The sequence below is a fragment of the Triticum urartu genome, chromosome 6 (assembly GCF_003073215.2).
Source record: "Triticum urartu cultivar G1812 chromosome 6, Tu2.1, whole genome shotgun sequence".
NCBI lineage: Eukaryota > Viridiplantae > Streptophyta > Magnoliopsida > Poales > Poaceae > Triticum > Triticum urartu.
Window position 1 is genome coordinate 36,957,267 of NC_053027.1, and position 20,757 is coordinate 36,978,023.

At 44.6% G+C, this 20,757-nt stretch overlaps 2 protein-coding genes across 2 annotated transcripts; one reads left to right on the forward strand and one right to left on the reverse strand.

Annotated features, from left to right (window-relative positions):
- The first annotated feature begins 4,339 nt into the window (after positions 1–4,339).
- Positions 4,340–8,854, forward strand: LOC125513858. Its single transcript, XM_048679065.1, has 3 exons — positions 4,340–5,065; positions 5,913–5,997; positions 6,728–8,854. The coding sequence occupies exon 3, from the start codon at positions 6,760–6,762 to the stop codon at positions 8,734–8,736; it is 1,977 nt and encodes a 658-aa protein (XP_048535022.1). The 5' UTR covers positions 4,340–5,065; positions 5,913–5,997; positions 6,728–6,759; the 3' UTR covers positions 8,737–8,854.
- A 1,114-nt stretch (positions 8,855–9,968) lies between these two features.
- On the reverse strand, positions 9,969–20,080 carry LOC125516501 (F-box/FBD/LRR-repeat protein At5g22660-like). The gene is made up of 8 exons (XM_048681926.1): positions 19,950–20,080; positions 19,653–19,806; positions 18,681–18,823; positions 18,321–18,582; positions 12,268–12,930; positions 11,976–12,137; positions 11,735–11,888; positions 9,969–10,881 (listed from the first exon to the last, which is right to left on the reverse strand). Exons 1-8 carry the CDS (start codon positions 20,078–20,080, stop codon positions 10,865–10,867), a joined length of 1,686 nt encoding a protein of 561 aa, XP_048537883.1. The 3' UTR covers positions 9,969–10,864.
- Between the last annotated feature and the right edge of the window lie 677 nt (positions 20,081–20,757).

Consider the following 20,757-nt stretch of genomic DNA (forward strand, 5'->3'; position numbering starts at 1 on the left):
AGGGGAGAGGGGGAGGCGCCCCTAGGGTGGGCCTTAAGGCCCATCTGGACCTAGGGTTTGCCCCCTCCCACTCTCCCTGCGCCTTGGGCCTTGGTGGGAGGCACACCAGCCCACTAAGGGGCTGGTCCCTCACCACTCTTGGCCCACGCAACCTTCTGGGGTTGGTGGCCCCACTTGGTGGACCCCCGGGACCCTCCCGGTGGTCCCGGTACGTTACCGATAAACCCCGAAACTCTTCCGGTGACCAAAACAGGACTTCCCATATATAAATCTTTACCTCCGGACCATTTCGGAACTCCTCGTGACGTCCGGGATCTCATCCGGGACTCCGAACAACATACGGTAACCACATACAAACTTCCTTTACAACCATAGCGTCATCGAACCTTAAGTGTGTAGACCCTACGGGTTCGGGAGACATGCAGACATGACCGAGACGTTCTCCGGTCAATAACCAACAGCGGGATCTGGATACCCATGTTGGCTCCCACATGTTCCACAATGATCTCATCGGATGAACCACGATGTCAAGGACTTAATCAATCCCGTATACAATTCCCTTTGTCTATCGGTACGACACTTGCCCGAGATTCGATCGTCGGTATCCCGATACCTTGTTCAATCTCGTTACCGGCAAGTCTCTTTACTCGTTCCGTAACACATCATCCCGTGATCAACTCCTTGATCACATTGTGCACATTATGATGATGTCCTACCGAGTGGGCCCAGAGATACCTCTCCGTTTACACGGAGTGAAAAATCCCAGTCTCGATTCGTGCCAACCCAATAGACACTTTCGGAGATACCTGTAGTGCACCTTTATAGTCACCCAGTTACGTTGTGACGTTTGATACACCCAAAGCACTCCTACGGTATTCGGGAGTTGCACAATCTCATGGTCTAAGGAAATGATACTTGACATTAGAAAAGCTTTAGCATACGAACTACACGATCTGGTGCTATGCTTAGGATTGGGTCTTGTCCATCACATCATTCTCCTAATGATGTGATCCCGTTATCAATGACATCCAATGTCCATGGTTAGGAAACCATAACCATCTATTGATCAACGAGCTAGTCAACTAGAGGCTCACTAGGGACATGGTGTTGTCTATGTATCCACACATGTATCTGAGTTTCCTATCAATACAATTATAGGATGGATAATAAACGATTATCATGAACAAGGAAATATAATAATAATCAATTTATTATTGCCTCTAGGGCATATTTCCAACATTATTTAGTAACACTAATATTCTTGAATAATTATTTAGTAACACTAATACTTCTTGAATAAGTAGTTTGACCAGATTTAACCAAAATTCAAAAAAAACTGAAATTTGAGCATAACTTTCTTTCCTTTTAGAATTTGAGGACTCTAAAAAATTTCAAAACGGCCTACGGCAGTCAAAATCGGATGCGGATTTTTGTGCTGAACATTTTGATATATTATACGTTTTTTCGACATCGTATGCAAAAGTTATAGCCGTTTTACTTTTTCATAACACTTTTTTGCAAAACATGTCCAAATTTAAGTTTTTTAATTTTCTTAACTAGTAGATGTAGTAATATAACTACATCTCGAAGGATTTTATTTTTTGAAGTTTTTATCATTTTCTTTTGTTTTTTTAAACTAAAATGGTGATACACGGGAGGGGGGTAGAGTTCGAGACACGAACCCCTTTAGTCCCGGTTTGAGACACGAACCAGGACTAAAGGGCATCGTACCCTTTAGTCCCGGTTCATGTCTCAAACCGGGACTAAAGGTCTAATCTTTAGTCCCGGATTGAGACACGAACTGGGACTAAAGGGTGCGATGCCCTTCTAGTCCCGGTTCGTGTCTCAAACCGGGACTAAAGGTCCGATTTGATCCGGGACTAATGTCTTCCCGACGCCCTAGCCGCACGAATCGGGACTAATGCTCACATTAGTCCCGGTTCGTAATGCAACCGAGACTATTGTGTATATTGAGCTGTGACCAAAACTCTGTTTTCCCTTCTAGTCCCGGTTCGTGTCTCAAACCGGGACTAAAGGTCCGATTTGATCCGGGACTAATGTCTTCCCGACGCCCTAGCCGCACGAATCGGGACTAATGCTCACATTAGTCCCGGTTCGTAATGCAACCGAGACTATTGTGTATATTGAGCTGTGACCAAAACTCTGTTTTCCCTTCTAGTCCCGGTTCGTGTCTCAAACCGGGACTAAAGGTCCGATTTGATCCGGGACTAATGTCTTCCCGACGCCCTAGCCGCACGAATCGGGACTAATGCTCACATTAGTCCCGGTTCGTAATGCAACCGGGACTATTGTGTACATTGAGCTGTGACCAAAACTCTGTTTTCTACTAGTGTATCATAACATGCAAGATAACAAGTTTATGTATTTTTCTGCATTTCTAAAGCATCTCAATCGATGAATCCAGGCGATGACACTCTGCCAGACCCACCGGCAGGAACTGGAGCTTCTCTGACAGTGACCACCAAGCAGGAGGTGACTCTAGCTTCTCCGGCGACGACTCCAGAAGACACACTGAACTAGCAGGGGACTGAACCACCCAGCAAGAGTTGTCGATGACAAGTGGGTCTAATCAAATGATGGTTGCTTTAGGGTGTGTGTGGAAATGAACTGAAGTGCTACACATACATGCTCGTAGCATCTCGTGCCTGATGGGCTGCGTTTCCTGTGGTAGATATCCGTCACCCTGTAAATTCTGGGAGATCGACCGTATGCTGCCTCCTTACCGTAATCGCTATAGTTTCGACATTCGGCCCCCGTTTGATCTCCTTGGTTTATGGTTGTGTCATGTCGTGGGAGGTTGTTATTTCCTGTGGTTGTTGCTCTATATTGGTTGAACTGATGTGTGAACGAATTTAAAAGCCCTGGAGCTCTATTTGGTGCTGACTATCTCAGGTTTGGTGATTTCGTTCAGGATCTACCATCTACTATACAATGCAAACCTAGTTAGACATGAATTTTAGATCCAAATTCAAACTACACATAGAGAATAAAGCCAATCTAACTATTAATAATAGTGTTTGAAATTTTGTCTTTGTGTTTTTATCTTTTGTGACACTGTTCGCCTTTTGATTTGTTTTTACTTTGTCTTTTTCTAGGCCGGACTTAGATTCAAACTTTTACAGGATTGCAGACATAGCCACTTTCGGGGTTATGCACAAAAAAAACCTTGCTGAGACATCTAAACTAGCAAATGAGTGGACTAATGAATCGGACAAGAATATACGTCTATAAATTCTAATCCAACATCATGATCTGATAATAAGCTAATTGTTCATCACATAGCAATAGGATTCACCGTGGTAATTACATCATACCAATCACAATCACGTGGGGCGGCTCATGTGACCATTACATTGAAGCATATAAGAGAGGAAGAGAGAGAGCATGTGAATTTGAATTGAAAACGGGAACTTGAGGAACATGTTTCGACAAATGTGAGACCTTGCGAGAAACAGAGACGCATGGAAAGGAGAGGCAACCCTAACTACCCCTCATGTCGAGGAAAGAGATCACAACATTGGCATCACCCTGTGTCTTGTCGTTTAAGACTTTGCGAGAAAACAGACTTGTGAAATTTTGGCCCCCCACCACGACATATTTATACCGGAGGGGAGCGCAAGTCAGTGGCGGGCCACTTGCGAGCCTGCTACTGAATGTATCTCAAAGAGATTATACCAGAGGTTCTAATACAATGACTGCATGTATCTCAAAACTGAACTACAACTAATTCTGAACACTAGACAACTAAGCTTGTAACTGAATACCGCTCTTGGACATGTCTCCTCACCACAGTTTGCCCATCAAGTGTAAACATCATAAATTAGCCAACCAACAAGCAACAAGATACTGTGTAGTCTGGACTCTTGATACAAGCAACCCCGTTTCCTTTTGCATGAAGAAAATAAATGGCTATTCATCTACCTGATCTGCCTCTGGAGAAGAATGAAGCACTTCAAGGATATTTCACATCTAAGGAGATACTGAACCCAATGTATTTTAAATTGCCAGCAGATTGCGATTGCACTATAGAACCCGTCTAGGAAATTACTAAACAACACATTTAAAACAAAATACTGAAGATCCATCTAATCAAACCGATCCATTTGCCATTATTGTATAATCAAACTAAAGAATGAAGTGCATCACAGATCCAAAAGTATTTCAGCGGTGTCACGTAGTTCTTTGAACTATTAAAAGTGTCATCCAGATCCTCGAAGGCCTTTCGAAGTGCAATAAGTATGTACTTACGTGACACCTCTGAAATAGTTCAAGGATATTTTTGAAATAGTTGAAAATATTAATGGCACACATATTGCATTTTGAGGACTTATCTGATGATTTTCATAGTTCAAGGACCTATTTGACACATTTGAAATAGTTCCATGAGTTAGGATGTGCTCCACTCCAAGCTCAACAAGCTTCTCCTTTAGTGAGTCTTTAGGCTAAACAAGCCCAAGCTAAACAAGCTTCTCCTTCGGTGAGTCTTTGAGCTAAACAAGCTTCTCCTTTCATAAGTCTTTGAGCAACCTACAATCTGCAGTGTAGATCTAAACATAAACAATGTGCTTACTGTAGTACTCCCTCTGTAAAGAAATATAAGAGGGTTTACATCACTAATTTCTTTAGTGAGGGAGTACTTAATGATCTTGGAGTTTACATTGGGGAGCGCCGGTGGAGGAGCGTGGTGAGGAGCTGCCGGCGGAGGGGCGCGACCGGGGGCTGCCGGTGCCTGGTGGAGCGAGAGAGCGAGGGCAGAAGCAACGAGGAGCGGCGCCCCCTCCTTTCCTCGCGGCGGCCCCGCTGCTCCCATCGCGAAGAGCCGCGTCGCCCTGTCCTCTTGCGGCGCCCCTCCATCGGCCTCCTGTAGATCCAAGCCGGCGCCCTTGCTTCCTCTAATTTTTCTGCGCCGGCGCCCACCTTCCAGCCGTTTCCAGTCCTAGCGCCGTCGGTCGCCGTCCCGTGGTCTCCCTGCTGTCCGCGGCGCAGCGCTGCCATTTGGGCCCGGCGGCAGCGGCCTCCCTCTCCCAGCGGCCTCCAAGAAGAGGTAAATCTGTCCTGACCTTGTAGATGAGGTCCTGCCTGGTTAGGGATTTGCTGTTAGTGCCAAGATTCATATATTGTTTGTAGATTGATGGTACTGGTAGATGTAAATTTTCTTGCTATTGGTTCTCAATTTTGGTAGATGGATGGTACTTGTAGATGTTTTAGTCCAATTTAGTGATCTTTTGGTAAATTTGGACTTTTATAAGTATGTACTAACATTATTGTAATATTTCTACTTAACAAACTCAGAAGATATTATATGTTCCAAAAAGAAACTCAGAAGATATTATAATTATTAACTTACCCTCGTTTTCAGAACAAAATGGAGCTATTATCAGACTCAGGGGCATTTAGGTCATTTTAACACTTGAGACAGACAATCGAATGAAAATAATCAGGATTGCCAAACACCCAGCTTATTCAGACAATGGATTCTATAGATAGCAGCTTATTCAGACAACAGATTCTTTAGATAGCGGCTTATCAGAAAAGCCTGCTTGCCAGATAAGCGAGGTCCAGAAAAGCTTATCCAAACAGGGCCATTGTTCCGCCGTTGTTGCCGTCAACGGCGGTGTCCCAGGCGCTTCCCCCAAGGCCCCAACTGGAACCGGTCACAGACATGTGGGTCCGGCCCTTGTACCCTGGGAATATTCTTTTCCATAGTTAAAGTAAATCCTTCTTTGTCCTAAAAATCATTTAGTCTTGCAAAATTCATATGTAGTTATCTGTAGCTCCCATTGACCTCATCCATCATCCACTTGCATTTTTTTCTTCTAAAAACAGTTTAGATCTACCTAATGGCAATATTAATTGTTCTAAATGGAATCTTTTTCTTGTTTTTTGTGTAGGTTTTTGATTGTTGTGTGTAGTTTCCGTCATCGAAATATTCTCTGGAAGCAGATATCTTGAATATTCGTGAAGACCTTGAGCAAGGCAAGTCACCACCTACCATATTATATTGTTTCTACACTTGTGAGTACAACTATTTTGTTATACTGTTATACACACATATAAATCAATAAGAAATCGTAAACATGAAAACCACGTCGGATTTACCAAAAAGCCAACAGAAACCGAGATCGCCTAGGACCCTGCCGGCCTTACCATCGTTCTAAGCGGTTTAACTAGAACCTACTCTGACTAGTACCTTCAACAAACCACTCGAGTCTACTCTTGGTCTAACCATGCCCCTTGTTATTCAGACTGGCGAAGCTGTCGGTCAGACTAGCCTTCAATGGTTGTCCAACTGCTGGTGCGAACGACATACCATAACAAATCAACATTTTTATCAATTACTCTCTGTCCCAAAATATAGTTACATTTAGCTACGAATCTGGATGAGAGGGGTGAGTATTTAGCACAACCTAATTTACACTATAGTTGTGCCTCTATCTTAAATGGTAATGACCATTTACAAAACCATACATAGCCATGCATGTGCCACACTCATAGAACCATGAGTAGTTGTAAGCACCTGTGTTGCAAAATATTGCCTCTAAAGCTATGCTTTCAACCTCAATGGTACCTCAGAACGCTTTTCATCTAGTGCAGAAGATATTCCACATGGATATAATTCCATACTAACATGTTTGGGAAAACATGTGTTTGATTGGTAAGTCATACATATTAAAATTAATTATATGTTCTTCTTTGGTATCTCCAGGTTCAGTGACATAGCAAATATTGAGATTAGCAATGGATAGCTTGTCGGAACTGTATAATCTGTGGCAAATCCAGTTGATTGTGCTTCTTAGCTTCGTTCTACAAGTGTTCCTCTTCTTCACTGGTAGCCTTCGACAGGGTAGCACCAATGGGTTGCTTAGGGGCACCATTTGGCTAGCATATCTGGGAGCAGACATGGTAGCAATTTATGCCCTAGGGTACCTCTCAAGACATCAGGATAATGGCACAATGGAAACCCACCCATTGGTTTTCTTTTGGACTCCTTTCCTCCTCATTCATCTCGGTGGGCGGGATACCATCACTGCTTTCTCCATGGAGGACAACAAATTGTGGTTGAGGCATTTGCTGAACTTGGTCCTAGAGGTTAGCCTGGCCTTGTATGTATTCTGGAAATCGACTAGCTTGCGCAATAATGTGCAGCTTCTTGTTCCTGCTCTTCTCTTGTTCATTGCCGGAATAATCAAGTATGGAGAGCGAACAATGGCTCTCATGTACGCGAGTCAGAATGACAATAGGAAACCTGGTTTTAAACTTAATGATCAAGAGAGGATTTTACAACGGGTCAAGAGTGATAAAGATCATGAGCTTGTTTATTATGCTTTAGTTTCAGACCAGAGCGTCCAGTATGAGTACTTCCAAAGGCGTACGGCGAGTTACAAAATAGGAGAAAAACCCAGTAATCTCGACCCAGCTGGACTTAATGACAGTGGCCTTGTGGCCAAGCTGTTGGATGTACAGCTCAGCCTCTTGTACAATGATATATACACCAAGGCTACTTTACTTCGAACAAGGAGTGGTATTTTAGTACGTTTAATCTCTCAGTTGTCCACTGTTGTTGCCCTTGTGATCTTTGGTGTCATGGGCAAGAAACAAGCAGCAAGCAGGTTGTATGGTAAGGCTGACATTGTCATCACCTACATCCTATTTATCGGAGGAATTCTTTTAGAAATTTGTGCTGTGTTTACTGTGTTGATGGCTTCACCTTGGACATGGTTGTGGCTGGAGGATCGAAGGTACGGTAGGCTGGCTAGGATTTCATGGTCTCTTACTAGATTATCAGTGACAAGGCCGAAATGGTCAGGAAAAATTGGGCAGTATAGCTGTGTAAACTACATGGGCATCAAAGATGAGTCAGCTACATTGTCCCAAAAGGTGATGAGTCTGATGAGGAAGGCGGCGACAGCAATCGGCGTTAAAGATGTAAGGAAGAAGCTGTTTTGGGTGAGCAAGCGGCTAGATTGCAGGTACGAGACTGTGGACAACAAGCTCATGGAGTGTGTCCTGAGGGAGATACGAACCATCATATCTGAGTATGATGAGGATGATGATGACCAACAGCCTCGGCAGTGGCCACATATGATGCCGTTTCTGCAGAAGCTAGGATCGACATTTGTCACGGCGTTTCTCTCTGCCGTATGTCAGCTGCACATTGTCACTGAGGTTATCTTGGCGTCGACTAGTGCAGATGACATGAAATCATACAGCGCCGACGCAATTGCGGCCGCCCAAATGTGCAAGAAGCTGTCCAACTACATGATGTACCTTATTACTGCCCACCCAGATGCTGCTTCTTTGCTGCAGGTCACCTCTATCATCAGTCTCGAGCTTGCTCTAGACATGCATTTAACAGCCACTGCTACTACATCGACTAGGAAGAAGAGCAAGGATGAAATTCTGCGTGCTACTGGAGATGATCTCAAGGCTAATTATGGCAATTATGATTGTTTTCCATGGTCAATGGCGCAGCGAGAGGAGGTGATCAAGGAGCTTGCCGGGATTTGGGTGAGGCTTCTCATCTACGCCGCCGGCAAGTCGAGGACGGAGCTTCACGCAGCGCAGCTGGCCAGAGGAGGGGAGCTACTCACCTTGGTCTGGCTGCTCATGGCGCAGCATGATCTTGGGGATGTCACGTTTAATCGTGTCGAGCTAAATGGCAGGCCTGATGATCCCGTCACAAATTTGCATGTGCTATATGCCTTCCATGTCTAGTCCAGAACTCCAGATCGTCAAGCATTGTTAGTTAGTTCCATGTATGAGCAAATCGGATGATTTATTGAACTACTTGTTGGTAATATATTTTGTGCAATGTTTGCAGTTGCAGCGGTAAGGAAATGGCTGTGAAAACCACACGACCCGAGTTTGTTGTGTGTGTGTGAATGATATGGATATATTTGCACAGGACTACTATATCATCCATTAAAATTATTATTTTGGTTCAATTAAGCTATACCTGTATATGCTGAAAGGAGGCACTATTGTAATTTGACTGACACACGCAAAAAAAAGTAATTTGACTGACACTAAAAAATAAATGATTTTGTAAGAGTTGTCTTTTCCATAATGTTGCCTTAAGACAATTTGCAAATTTCAAACTACTATAGGACTAGTCATCTCCCTCCCGCCTCTTGCGCGCAGCGCAACGCCGTCATGCGCAAAACCAACCGAAGAAACGGGTTAAATTAAAAACCAAACAAACTGAAATTAAGAAAAAGTAAAATGCACGGAGGGCCATTAAAACTTGTTTATATGTGTCACCGAGGTCTCTAACTTGTTTAAAAGTGACATATCGCAGGCGCAAAATGCATTGAGCACCCATTTGGGGACATAACGTAAGGAGGTCGCTCGTGTGGCTGTAATTTTTCTCTTTTATTCACCGATTGCTTGATCAACCCTTTTTTATCCTCTGCCTGCTAAGGGCAACTCTAACTGATCCCCTATAACTATAACGGGTAGAGAAGTAAAACCTGGAACCTAGCCGATCCTCAATAACCGTTAGTGGAGGAAAAATTATTCTCGCGCATGCCGTCCCTATTTCAACTTTCGACCCTTCTATGATCTCCTTGGTTTCTGGTTGTGGCATGGCATAGTGTGGTTGTTATATCCTGTGCTTGTTGCCTTTATATCCTGTGGTTTGGTGATTTCGGTACAGGGGTTGTTCTTGATCTACCATCTACTACCATGCAAACCTAGCTAGGCACGAATTTTTAGATCCAAATTCAAACTACACATAGAACATAAAGCCAATCCAATTATGAATAGTGTTTGAAATTTTGTCTTTGTATTTTTATCTTTTTGTGACACTATTCGCCTTTTGATTTGTTTTTACTTTTGTCTTTTTTGTAGATCAAATTTAGATTCAAACTTTTACAGGATGGCAGACATAGCTACTTCGGAGTTATGCAAAAAAATTAACCTTGGTGAGACATCTAAACTAGCAAATGGATGGACTGATGAATTGAACAGGAATATACATCTATAGACATTCTAATCAAACATCATGATCTGATCATAAAGTAATTGTTCATCACATAGCAATATGATTCACCATATGGATCACAATCACGTAGGGCGGCTCATGTGACCATTATACTGAAGCATATAAGAGAGGAAGAGAGAGAGCATGTGAATTTGTATTGAAAACGGCAACTTTGAGCAAGATGTTTCTACAAACGTGACAGACCTTGCGAAAGAACAGACACGTGGGAAGGAGAGGCGACCCTAACTACACCTCATGTCAGGGAAAGAGACCCAAGCATGGGCACCCTGCGACTTGAGCAGCAGATGTCACTACCATAGGTCAGCGTTTTGTCAGTCTAAGATGACGCCTTTCCCGTGCTCCCATAGGTGCCAGCAGCAGAGATGAATGAGAAAACGGGTGGCAGAGATCAATCAGAGTAGCAACTGCTGTGTATCCCTCCCATTGCTGGTAACATAAGTTCAGAGCTGTAGCTCATTTTTAGTTTTCTCTGCCTAGATATAGCAACATCAGAAAAATGAATCAACAGCAGCTAGTCAAAGTGCAACATATGTGCGCAACTCTACACTCTACACCTCCTGTTTCACTTTTCCAAACATCCATGTCTTAGCTCAGGAGACAAAATATACAGATCCATCATAACAGAACATGCATGGGCACAAGCCAACAAAGAAACGCTTAGGTGCAACAGGATACCATAAAACCAAGTCCAGCAAGATGGTCTACAGGTCATAAGTTATATAGTGGGGATTCTACATCGTTCGTCTAAGTAGAGTTGGCATAAGATGCTTATATATGCTTAAGCCTTGAATTTCATAATGGCCGAGACATGGAAGACCGACAACAACCAAGATCTTACCCTTACTCGAAACTGAATCCTGCACAGAAATGAAAAAACAATGTAAGAGTCTGGTGTTCTGCATTAGTGTTAAAAAAGCTCAGTTACTCGACAACAGAAATATGAATGTATGATGGAGATTCACTTAGCAGGTGTAGCTTATTTTAACATTAATTTGGGCACAAACTCTTTAGCTGATAATCTAACATGAGAACATCTAGTTAAACTGCTCCCAAATGAGAATGTAGAAAATGTTAAAATCAATTTCATCGAAAAGGAAATGTGAATAAGCAAATCATGGCATACACTGCTAGACATGTTATGTATAGACTTATTTTTGAAGAAAATATTTTCAAACTGTAAAGACTCCCCAGGAAAGTCTAATAAAACAGGGAATAATATAAGTGCCAGAATCACAAGCAATCCAAGTGCCAACTTTAGACCATAAAGTTTGCCATTGATTAGAACCAATCATCCAACAACACAATGAGTCAAAATATTGTATCACTATGCATTTGAGTTACTGTTCACTGCAAATCAACAAGTGAAACAAGTGAAGATATTGTACAACCACCCTGAACTAATAGAATCAGACATTTGTGCTAGTACCCACAAAACCACAACTAATCAACAAGTCCACAACTAACAGTTTTTACAACACAAATAGATTAAACATTATTTACAACAAAATGGATTATATTAGTTTTCATTTCTGCCCATCACCAGACGTGGTCCAGATTTTTCATGCCTCAAACAATAAGGAATCCCTACAAATTGTTCTTCATTCATAATTCAGAAGTTTCGTATTGACTGCATGCTTTCTACATTTTTCGCTTATATTAAAGCTAATTTCAGGATATAGAGAGCATGCCAGGTGTCATTAGTTAACTTACGTATGTTAAATGCACACAAGAACTTCAAAACTTTAAGAATTATCTCATCGATCACATCACACTTGACTTCAACTATGTCGAGGTGCTCTGATATTGCAGACGGTCTCTCCATGCAACAGTAGCTTCCTTTTATCTCCAGTTTAGGATTTTGCGCCTATGGTACACACAAACATTTAACAAAGATGGATAATCGATAATAACTTTAATAGTGCAGCAATTGCCCATTTTAGAAGATTTATACCTCGGGAGAAAGTTCAAGAGTGAGCTTCTCGAGAACTGGTGAGTTTGTCAGAATGCAAGATAGTGGATCCAAATCAGGAGCCTCGCACCAGTACTTGTTGAGTAATAAAGTCTTTAACTTGCTAAATGTAGGGCAATGTTTCAAATCTCTTGTGAAAATGAACTGGAAAGAAAATACAAAAGTAAACAATCAAGATGCATATGTGATCAGTTTATTGCCTATATCCAGCAATGATGTAGATAGTGCAACACAGAAAGGGATTGCATAAAGAAGTTAAAGACAAGTGGCATACCTTTCCAGTATCAGATATCAACTTGAGGTGTTTAGCACTTGAGATACCACCCAGAAGCACACAATCGCTGCTGCAATCGTCGCTAACAGGAACACAATTCTTACATGTATTATCATTAGCTCCGCAGAAAACACCAGAGTCATAATTCAAACAGACATCTTTGCATTCAACGCTAAGATTCACACATGCAGCTTCTAGTAATGCCATGTTTTCAAGCAAAGGGGTTATACCAATAAAGTCTTCTAGTTCCAGAGAGACAAGGCCGGGAGCAGAAACACGGACCCGGCAATCCAAATCAGATTGACAGCTAGTGATGCTCAAATGCTTCAGGGAACAGGACGATATCTCATTGAAATTGATGAAGCAATCATCTATTTTCAGATTTGCCAATGCTGTACAACTAGCAAAATCAACAAACGTCTTTCGTAGGGCTACACCATGAAGGTTCAGTGTTCTCAGATGCCGAGAGACAAGAGGCAGGTCCTCTAGGTCGAGGTACTCAAGCTCGTCATGGATATGAAGGGTGAGCACCTGAACTTTGCAAATCACAGCAAAATGGGTCCATAGGTTCACATAGGGCTCGTCGTCATGATTGAACAGATCGAATTTGATCTCAACGGTATCCAGGTCGGTGCGCTCACGCAGGACCAGGAGATGATTGTGGTGTCCCGATCTGGAGATCTAGGGGCAGAGGATAGCTTGGAGAAGGGGATGAGATATCAGACGAAAGGGGATGAGATTATCAGCTGAAAAGATGAGAAGGTTCACAGGATTCAATTACAACACACCCCGAGCACCACTGCTCATCTCCTAGTTATACCACTCTACACTTACAGGTGGGACACACCCACGCGACAGCTCACAGTAACTATTCATCGTCCACGTCATCGTCGTTCGCCGGTCCACTTGTCAGGGAGTCTGGAGCCGGCGACTCGCTGTCCGCCGAATTGGAGGAAGGCGTGACATTGCCCCCCGCTTGAGCTTGCTCATCGTCCCACAGAAGAGCTTCAGGAAATCTGCTTTTGACGACATAGTAATCCTACCTGGTAGCACACTCTGGAGGAACATGTGCCCATTGAATGAGAACTTGAGGTGCTGCTGCATTGCCCTTGCGTACCATCCGACGATCAAGGATTGCAACAGGTACGGTGCTACTGTTGTCAAATCCGGCACGGCAGGAATATCCGTATACACAGGAGTGTAGTTTGGAGTAAATGGCTTCAATTGGGACACATGGAAGACTGGGTGTACCTGAGCTGAAACTGGTAATTGTAGTCTGTATGCGACAGCACCAATGCGCTCCAGAACAGTATAGGGACCGAAATACTTGTAGGATAATTTGGGATATGGACGATTGACAACTGTTTGTTGGGCATAAGGTTGGAGTTTCAGCAAAACTTGATCACCCGGTTGAAACTGACGTTCAGTCCTGTTCTTGTCAGCATAGCTCTTCATGCGTTGTTGGGCTCGTATCAGCTGAGCACGCAAAAGTTCAGTCTGTGCCTTATAGTCGATAACAACACTAGCAGCTGGCGAGTCATTGGACACGGTAAGGTTAGGCATTCCTCCAAAATTTGGGGCAATGTGATACAAAGCTTGGAATGGTGAGCATTGAAGAGCAGTATGAAAACTGGAATTGTACCAGAACTCTGCCATGGATAGCCAACGACGCCAATGACGAGGATTGTCTTGTACAGCACAACGAAGATACTGCTCCAAACATTGATTTACTCGTTCGCTCTGACCATCGGTTTGCGGATGGTAAGCGGTGCTGTAGTGGAGCTCAATACCCATGGATTGCAGCAGGTTTCTCCAAAACTTACTAGTGAAGATCTTATCACGATCAGAGATAATGGTTTTGGGAATACCATGTAGTTTCACCACATTATCCAGGAAAACTTTGGCCACTGAAGTTGCTGTGAAAGGATGATGCAAGGGCAGAAAGTGAGCATACTTTGTTAAGCGGTCAACGACCACCAATATTGAATTTGCACCCTCTGAATTAGGAAGACCCTCGATGAAATCCATTGTCAATTCAGTCCAAGGACTGTCGGGGGGTGGCAAGGGTTGCAGAAGGCCAGCTGGTTTTGTATTAGTGTGTTTTGCTTGTTGACACACTATACATTGATGGATATAATTTTCCACGGCAACCTTAAGACCTGGCCAATAATACAGCTGCTTCAATCTGTGGTATGTGGCTTGAATACCTGAATGGCCTCCCACTGCAGTATCATGGTGAGCTGCTATCAGCTTAGTTTGTAGGGCAAGATTTGCACCAATATACATTCTGCCTTTGTAAGTAATTAGGCCTTTCTTCAATGCATAACCTTTTGCATTAGGAGATTGAATTGCCAATTCTTGTAATAACTGAGTGGCCACTGTGTCAGTGACATAGGAATTGGAAACCTCCTGGACCCAATCAGGTTGCAAGGTGGAAATGGCATGTGCTTCCAATAAATGGCCCACTCGAGACAAGGAATCGGCAGCACCGTTATAACTGCCCTTTCTGTACTTAATCTGAAACTGTAAACCCACGAGCTTGGCCATTGCCTTGCGTTGCAAATCAGTAGTCAAAATTTGATCCTCTAGGTTGCAGAGGCTCTTATGATAGGTGACTATCTGAAATGGGCCGCGCTGTAAATAAGGACGCCACTTATCCACAGCCATAATCACAGCAAGGAATTCTTTTTCATAGATGGACATTTTACAGTTAAGTATCCCAAGAGCCTTGCTCATGTATGCAATTGGATGCCCTTTCTGCATTAACACTGCCCCCACTCCAGTGTCACAAGCGTCAGTTTCCACGGTGAAGGGCTCGGAAAAGTTGGGCAATGCCAGGACAGGTGCCTGTGCCATAGCTTGTTTCAGAGCAAGAAATGCGTGTGTTGCTTGTTCATTCCAGTAGAAACCCTTTTTGGTCAGAAGTTGAGACAATGGTTTAGCAATCAGACTATAATGTTTAAAAAATTTACGGTAATAACCTGTTAGGCCAAGGAATCCTCGTAGTTCAGTTGCTGTCTTAGGAATTGGCCACTGTTCCATCACCACTATTTTCTCGGGATCGGTTGCAACACCGGAATCAGAGATAATATGGCCAAGATACTGAATACTGTTCTGCCCAAAAGAACACTTGGATAACTTAGCAAAGAATTGAGCCTGACGAAGTGTTTCGAACACCAGACGCAGATGCTCTAAATGCTCTGCCCAAGATGAACTGTAGACCAAGATATCGTCCAGGAAGACTATCACAAACTTGCGGAGGTATTTAGCAAAAATGAGATTCATAATGCACTGAAATGTGGCTGGCGCATTCGTTAATCCAAATGGCATCACTCGGAATTGAAAGTGGCCGTGATGTGTTTTAAAGGTTGTCTTTTCTTCATCCTCTGGCCTCATGCGAATTTGATGGTATCCTGCGCATAAATCTAACTTGGAGAAAAATTTAGTGCCAGCCAATTCGTCCAGCAACTCATCAACGACCGGTAGGGGAAACTTGTTCTTCAAAGTTATGGAATTCAAGCGACGATAATCAACACAAAATCGCCAAGTGTCGTCCTTCTTTTTAACTAACAGCACCGGAGACGCGAACGGACTCATGCTTGTCTGAATCACCCCTCTGTCAAGCATTTCCGAGACCTGACGTTCGATCTCGTCCTTTTGCAATGGAGAGTACCGGTAGGGGCGACTGTTTGTTGGATGAGCTCCTGGTTCTAACGAGATCGAATGATCCAAGGCACGATGCGGTGGCAAAGTAGTGGGCTGATCAAAAACATCATGGTATTCCTCGAGTAAAGACTGCATATCTGATTGCACTATGTTGGGTACAGATTCTGTTGTTTGCTGTATAGGATCAATCATAGCCATGGCCCAGACCTCATTCCCCGAAATCCACTTATTTAACTGTTCCACAGACATTTCCCGGAGTGACTCTTGTGGTTTAGAAAGGACACCCTGCAGTGTAATAGATTTTTCCAAATAATCGAATGTTAATGTTTTCTGACGCCAATGGCAGATCATAGGACTGATCTGCTCTAGCCAGTCCATGCCTAATATGGCATCATAGGCCCCAAGCTCCATGACCCTCATATCAGTTACAAATGTAGATCCTTAACCCTTGTACTTGAGCATCAGATGACAAAATTTGTCCATTTGCTACCTTAACTGAAACTATTGGGACTGACTGAATAGTGCAACCAGCACGCTCTGCAAAGCTCTTATTTTCAAACGTGTGTGTGCTGCCAGAGTCAATAAGCAAGAGCATCACCTGATTTCCCACCAAAGCACGAATGCGAACTGTTTCCAAAGCTTCTGTTCCTGCGAGAGCATGCACAGAAAGATGATAGCAAGTAGCGGGTATTGTTGTTTCTTCCAAGAGATCCAGGGCAACCACTGCATCATCTGATAATACTTCACCAAATTCTCCAACTTCAATAGTGAGTAGCTGACCTGATCTTTTACACTGATGCTCTTTGGAATACTTATCCCCACATTTAAAACAAAGACCATTGGCGCGCCGAAAATCACGGATCTGCCGTTCCCTGTTAAAGTCATCATTGCCCTGACGGCGAGGCAATTCTGTTCGTCCCAGAGCTGGTGTATGCACCACACCTGCTACAGGTTGTGGTGGATGTTTTGTTGGAGCTGCGGGACGATTTCTGGGTCGTATGTGTTCCACTTCTTCTTCCTGAATTTTTGCCAAAGCTGCAGCACGAGTAACACTAGTAGGAGCCTGCAATCTCACAGGTCCACGAAGCTCATCTCGTAATCCAAAGACAAACTGAGAGACAAACCAGCGAGTGCTCATGGTTGGATCCAGAGAAAGCAAATGATACATACACTCTTCAAATTGGGCCTTATATTCATTCACAGAAGTGGTTTGCCGTAACTGCTGCAACTTAGTCATCTGAACATCATACTCGTCATGCCCAAATTCAGTCACCACAGCACCCGTGAATTCATCCCAAGTGAGACGTCTATGCAAACGCTTATATGCCTGAAACCACATCGCAGCCAATCCATCCAAGTACAGAGTAGCAGTACTGACCCAGTGATGAACAGGCACTCGGTACATCTCGAAATAAGTCAAGCACTGGTCTATCCAAAGCAGGGGCATCTCACCATGGAAACGTGGAAAATCATAGCGTGGTTGACGCGGCCGGTACTCCTCCTGATCTGGTTGGGCGTGGAGGATGGGCCGCACATCCTGCTCATGTGGTGATGACGGCGTGGTGTGAAATCCGGACGGCTGCTGTTGAGGAGTTCCAAGCAGCAGCGGATGATTATTGATGAGCAGCGGCACTCCATGGCCCTTGTCGGCAGGTGGCGGAGCGGTCTCCTGATGCAGCGCGGACGAGGACGATGGGGTTGACTTGCCGGTGTCGTGGACGCGGCGCTTGATGTGGTCCATCTCGTCGCCAAACTCCTCTACCTGTTTGCGCAGGCTGGTGACCTCCTCGGAGACGGTCTTGACGCTGGTATCCGTGGCGGTGAAGCGGGTCAGGATCTCATCCAACGTCGCCTGCATCTTCTCCATTGTGCCCAACAAAATTTCCGTCTGCGCCGAGGGCTTCGTGATCTTGGACAGCGCCGTCGCGGCTCTCCTGAATCGAATCCAACCCCGCTAAGGATTTCGAGCCGATGAGCCGAAGCAAATCAAGGCACCTTTCGCAGTGGAATTTTACGGATTGATCTCGGATTGTGAGCGCGAGGGGAGCAATCACAGGCTCTGATTACCAATTGTGGTGTCCCGATCTGGAGATCTAGGGATCAGAGGATAGCTTGGAGAAGGGGATGAGATATCAGACGAAAGGGGATGAGATTATCAGTTGAAAAGATGAGAAGGTTCACAGGATTCAATTACAACACACCTCGAGCACCACTGCTTATCTCCCAGTTATACCACTCTACACTTATAGGTGGGACACACCCACGCGACAGCTCACAGTAACTATTCATCGTCCACGTCATCGTCGTTCGCCGGTCCACTTGTCAGGGAGTCTGGAGCCGGCGACTCGCTGTCCGCCGAATTGGAGGAAGGCGTGACAATGATCCATGAACTTCCGGAGGTCTTGAACTTGGACAGTCTCCTCATCGTCAAGGCCGACGATGCGCAGGCTTGTAGTGGACTTCCAAAGGTGGCGCCAGCGCCAGGCAAGCACGCACGTCCGCGCGGCTGCCTGCGCTGGGAGGTAAGAGAGCAGGTGGTGGAGAATATGGTCGGGGAGTGCACCGATGCGGTCGGTGGCGCTCAGGGGCGCACTCTCGTCCTCGCTACCAGGAGGCATTCCGTCGAACAGACGGTGGGCGTCGTCGGCGCTGCGTAGCAGAGAAACGATCAAACGACGAGAGGGTGGAGAGAGTGGGCATGCATGAGACGGAATAAAGTTTTGCGGCGCCGCCGCCGCCTCACGTACCTTGCCTGCCCGCCGGCAAATCCAGATTTCCACTCGCCGCCACAAGAATCGGAGGTCGGACTCCGGCTTTTCCTTTTCAAATTCGTCGGAGGTTTTTTTTTTGAGACAATCGTTGGAGGTGAGTGGCTGTCAAAGCCGTAGTACTAGTAAGATCATCTAGCCTCAAATGGGCCGGGCCATCCCGCGAGCACGCCGGCACGGCCCGCCATGGGCCAAGCACATCACCGGCTAAACGGGCCAACGTGCCGGCCCGTTTAAACTAGGCTGTGCCTGGGCCTGGAGGTGCAACACGTGGGCCGGCATCGCATGACCCGCTTACTAAACATGCCCCCGTGGATCGTGTCTTGCCTGCCACAATTAGCATGTGTCGGACTGAGCTTTGCCCAACACAACACTACCCCCTCCCTACGCCCGACGGATGGATTGGTCACTGATCGATAAAAAAAAATCTCATATCGGTCCCATATGTCTGGATTGACCGACACCCTTCGTATCCAGCCCAAAATCTGAGGCGACATGAAGAGGTTCGAACGCGCATGGGTGTGTCCGGCAAGTCAGGTCCGACCCACGGTAGCCTACCCAAACCCCACATATATTTGTCCTCATCCGCATCCCAAACCAAACTCTAACCGTCCAACTCCACTCCGGCCCCCAAACTCTCTTCCGGCCATCTCCGGCATGGCGGACAGTGGACCCGATCCAGACACTCCCGATCCGTCGACTGAGACATCGTCCCATGCGGGGGCGAGGAGGATTTGGTCGACCGCAAGGCTCTCGCTGCTCGTGTGAGAAGTGCGCCCGACTAAGGTTAGATTCGATCTAGCGGAATCCATTGTGTCAGCCAATGGGCTCTCGGATTCGGTCTGATGAGAATCCATTATGTCAGCCAATGAATGCTTGGATCCGTCGGAGTTGGAGGCTTGAGGTTAAACTGCTGCCCCGTCATCGGTGTGGGAGGAGTATGTGTGTTACATGGACCGGTGTGTTCGCCGTGCAAAGCAGAGTGCGCGGGAGGCCGAGGCCCGCCTCGCTGCCGACATGGAGGATGAGGCGTTGTGCACTGCCTTGGACGAGGAAGCAGCCCGCGCCAGCATCCTCCAGAAGTTTTAATAGCTTTTTAGTGGTCCTGAAAATAGTACGTACATGTTATGTTGAATAAAATACTTTGGTCTTTTTATAGCTCTTGATTGACATAATACTTTGGTCTTTTTATAGCTCTTGACTGATAGTCTTATTTTGCCAAGAATCTCTATCTAAGATGATTCCAACATGGGAGGAGATTCGATCGATGGCGAGGTGGAATCACTCGCGAGGAGGATCTGATATATGCCTAGAATTCCTTTCTTTCCCTCATTTTGGATCTCTCTAAAGATGTTAAGGCAGTTCCGATGCTTCGCCATGTATCCTCAGTTCTAAAATATAAGATGCGTTAGTTTTTTGGTTGTGCTAATTCTCGATCGAATGGGAATTAGCTATGTCTCAGTCGACCAGATTTATTGTACAATTTGATTTATCTATGTTTTGTTGAAAATCACTAATTAAGAATTACTCTTTCTAAATACCACTTCTATGTGCGTCACTTGTCCTAACCTGAGAGTTTTTTCTTTTTCTGTAGATTTGTTTATTTAAAACGTTTTATTTCTTAAACCATGAGTTCAAATCTTAAACCGTTTTCATCGTTGGATTTCTCACATCAAGATCTTCAAAATAGATCTCATGTTGATAGGTGTTGACGAACTTTTTTTAACGAAAAAACAGGATGAAAAAAACAAACTGTGAGCAAGTTTTTTCTTTCCTTTTCAAAAGAGGCATGAATGTGCCTCTCACGGAAGCAAATCCATGTCTCCATGAGAAGTAAACCCATGCCTCTCGCGGAAGGAGAAAAAGAAAACATGTTTTTTTGTGACTCTCATGAAAGCAAAATCGTGCCTCTTGCGAAAGAAAAAAAAACACGTTCTTTCGCACATTTTTTTTGGCGAAAAGCCGAAAACCCAAAAAGCACACGGAAAAAATAATCTAAAACAGCGAAAACGCGTGCGAAGAAATTAAAAAAAATCCGGAGGAAACGCCCAGAGCG

What these genes read in the sequence shown, in the direction of transcription:
- LOC125513858 (XM_048679065.1), top strand. Translation starts at nt 6,760, where the DNA reads ATGGATAGCTTGTCGGAACTGTATAATCTGTGGCAAATCCAGTTGATT.
- LOC125516501 (XM_048681926.1), bottom strand. Translation starts at nt 20,080, where the DNA reads ATGGCGAAGCATCGGAACTGCCTTAACATCTTTAGAGAGATCCAAAAT. An exon ending in TTCAAGACCTCCGGAAGTTC is followed by an intron (nt 12,931 to 18,320) that starts ATGGATCATTGT and finishes AGATCGGGACAC; the next exon opens with CACAATCATCTCCTGGTCCT. An exon ending in CTCTTGAACTTTCTCCCGAG is followed by an intron (nt 11,889 to 11,975) that starts GTATAAATCTTC and finishes TGTGTACCATAG; the next exon opens with GCGCAAAATCCTAAACTGGA.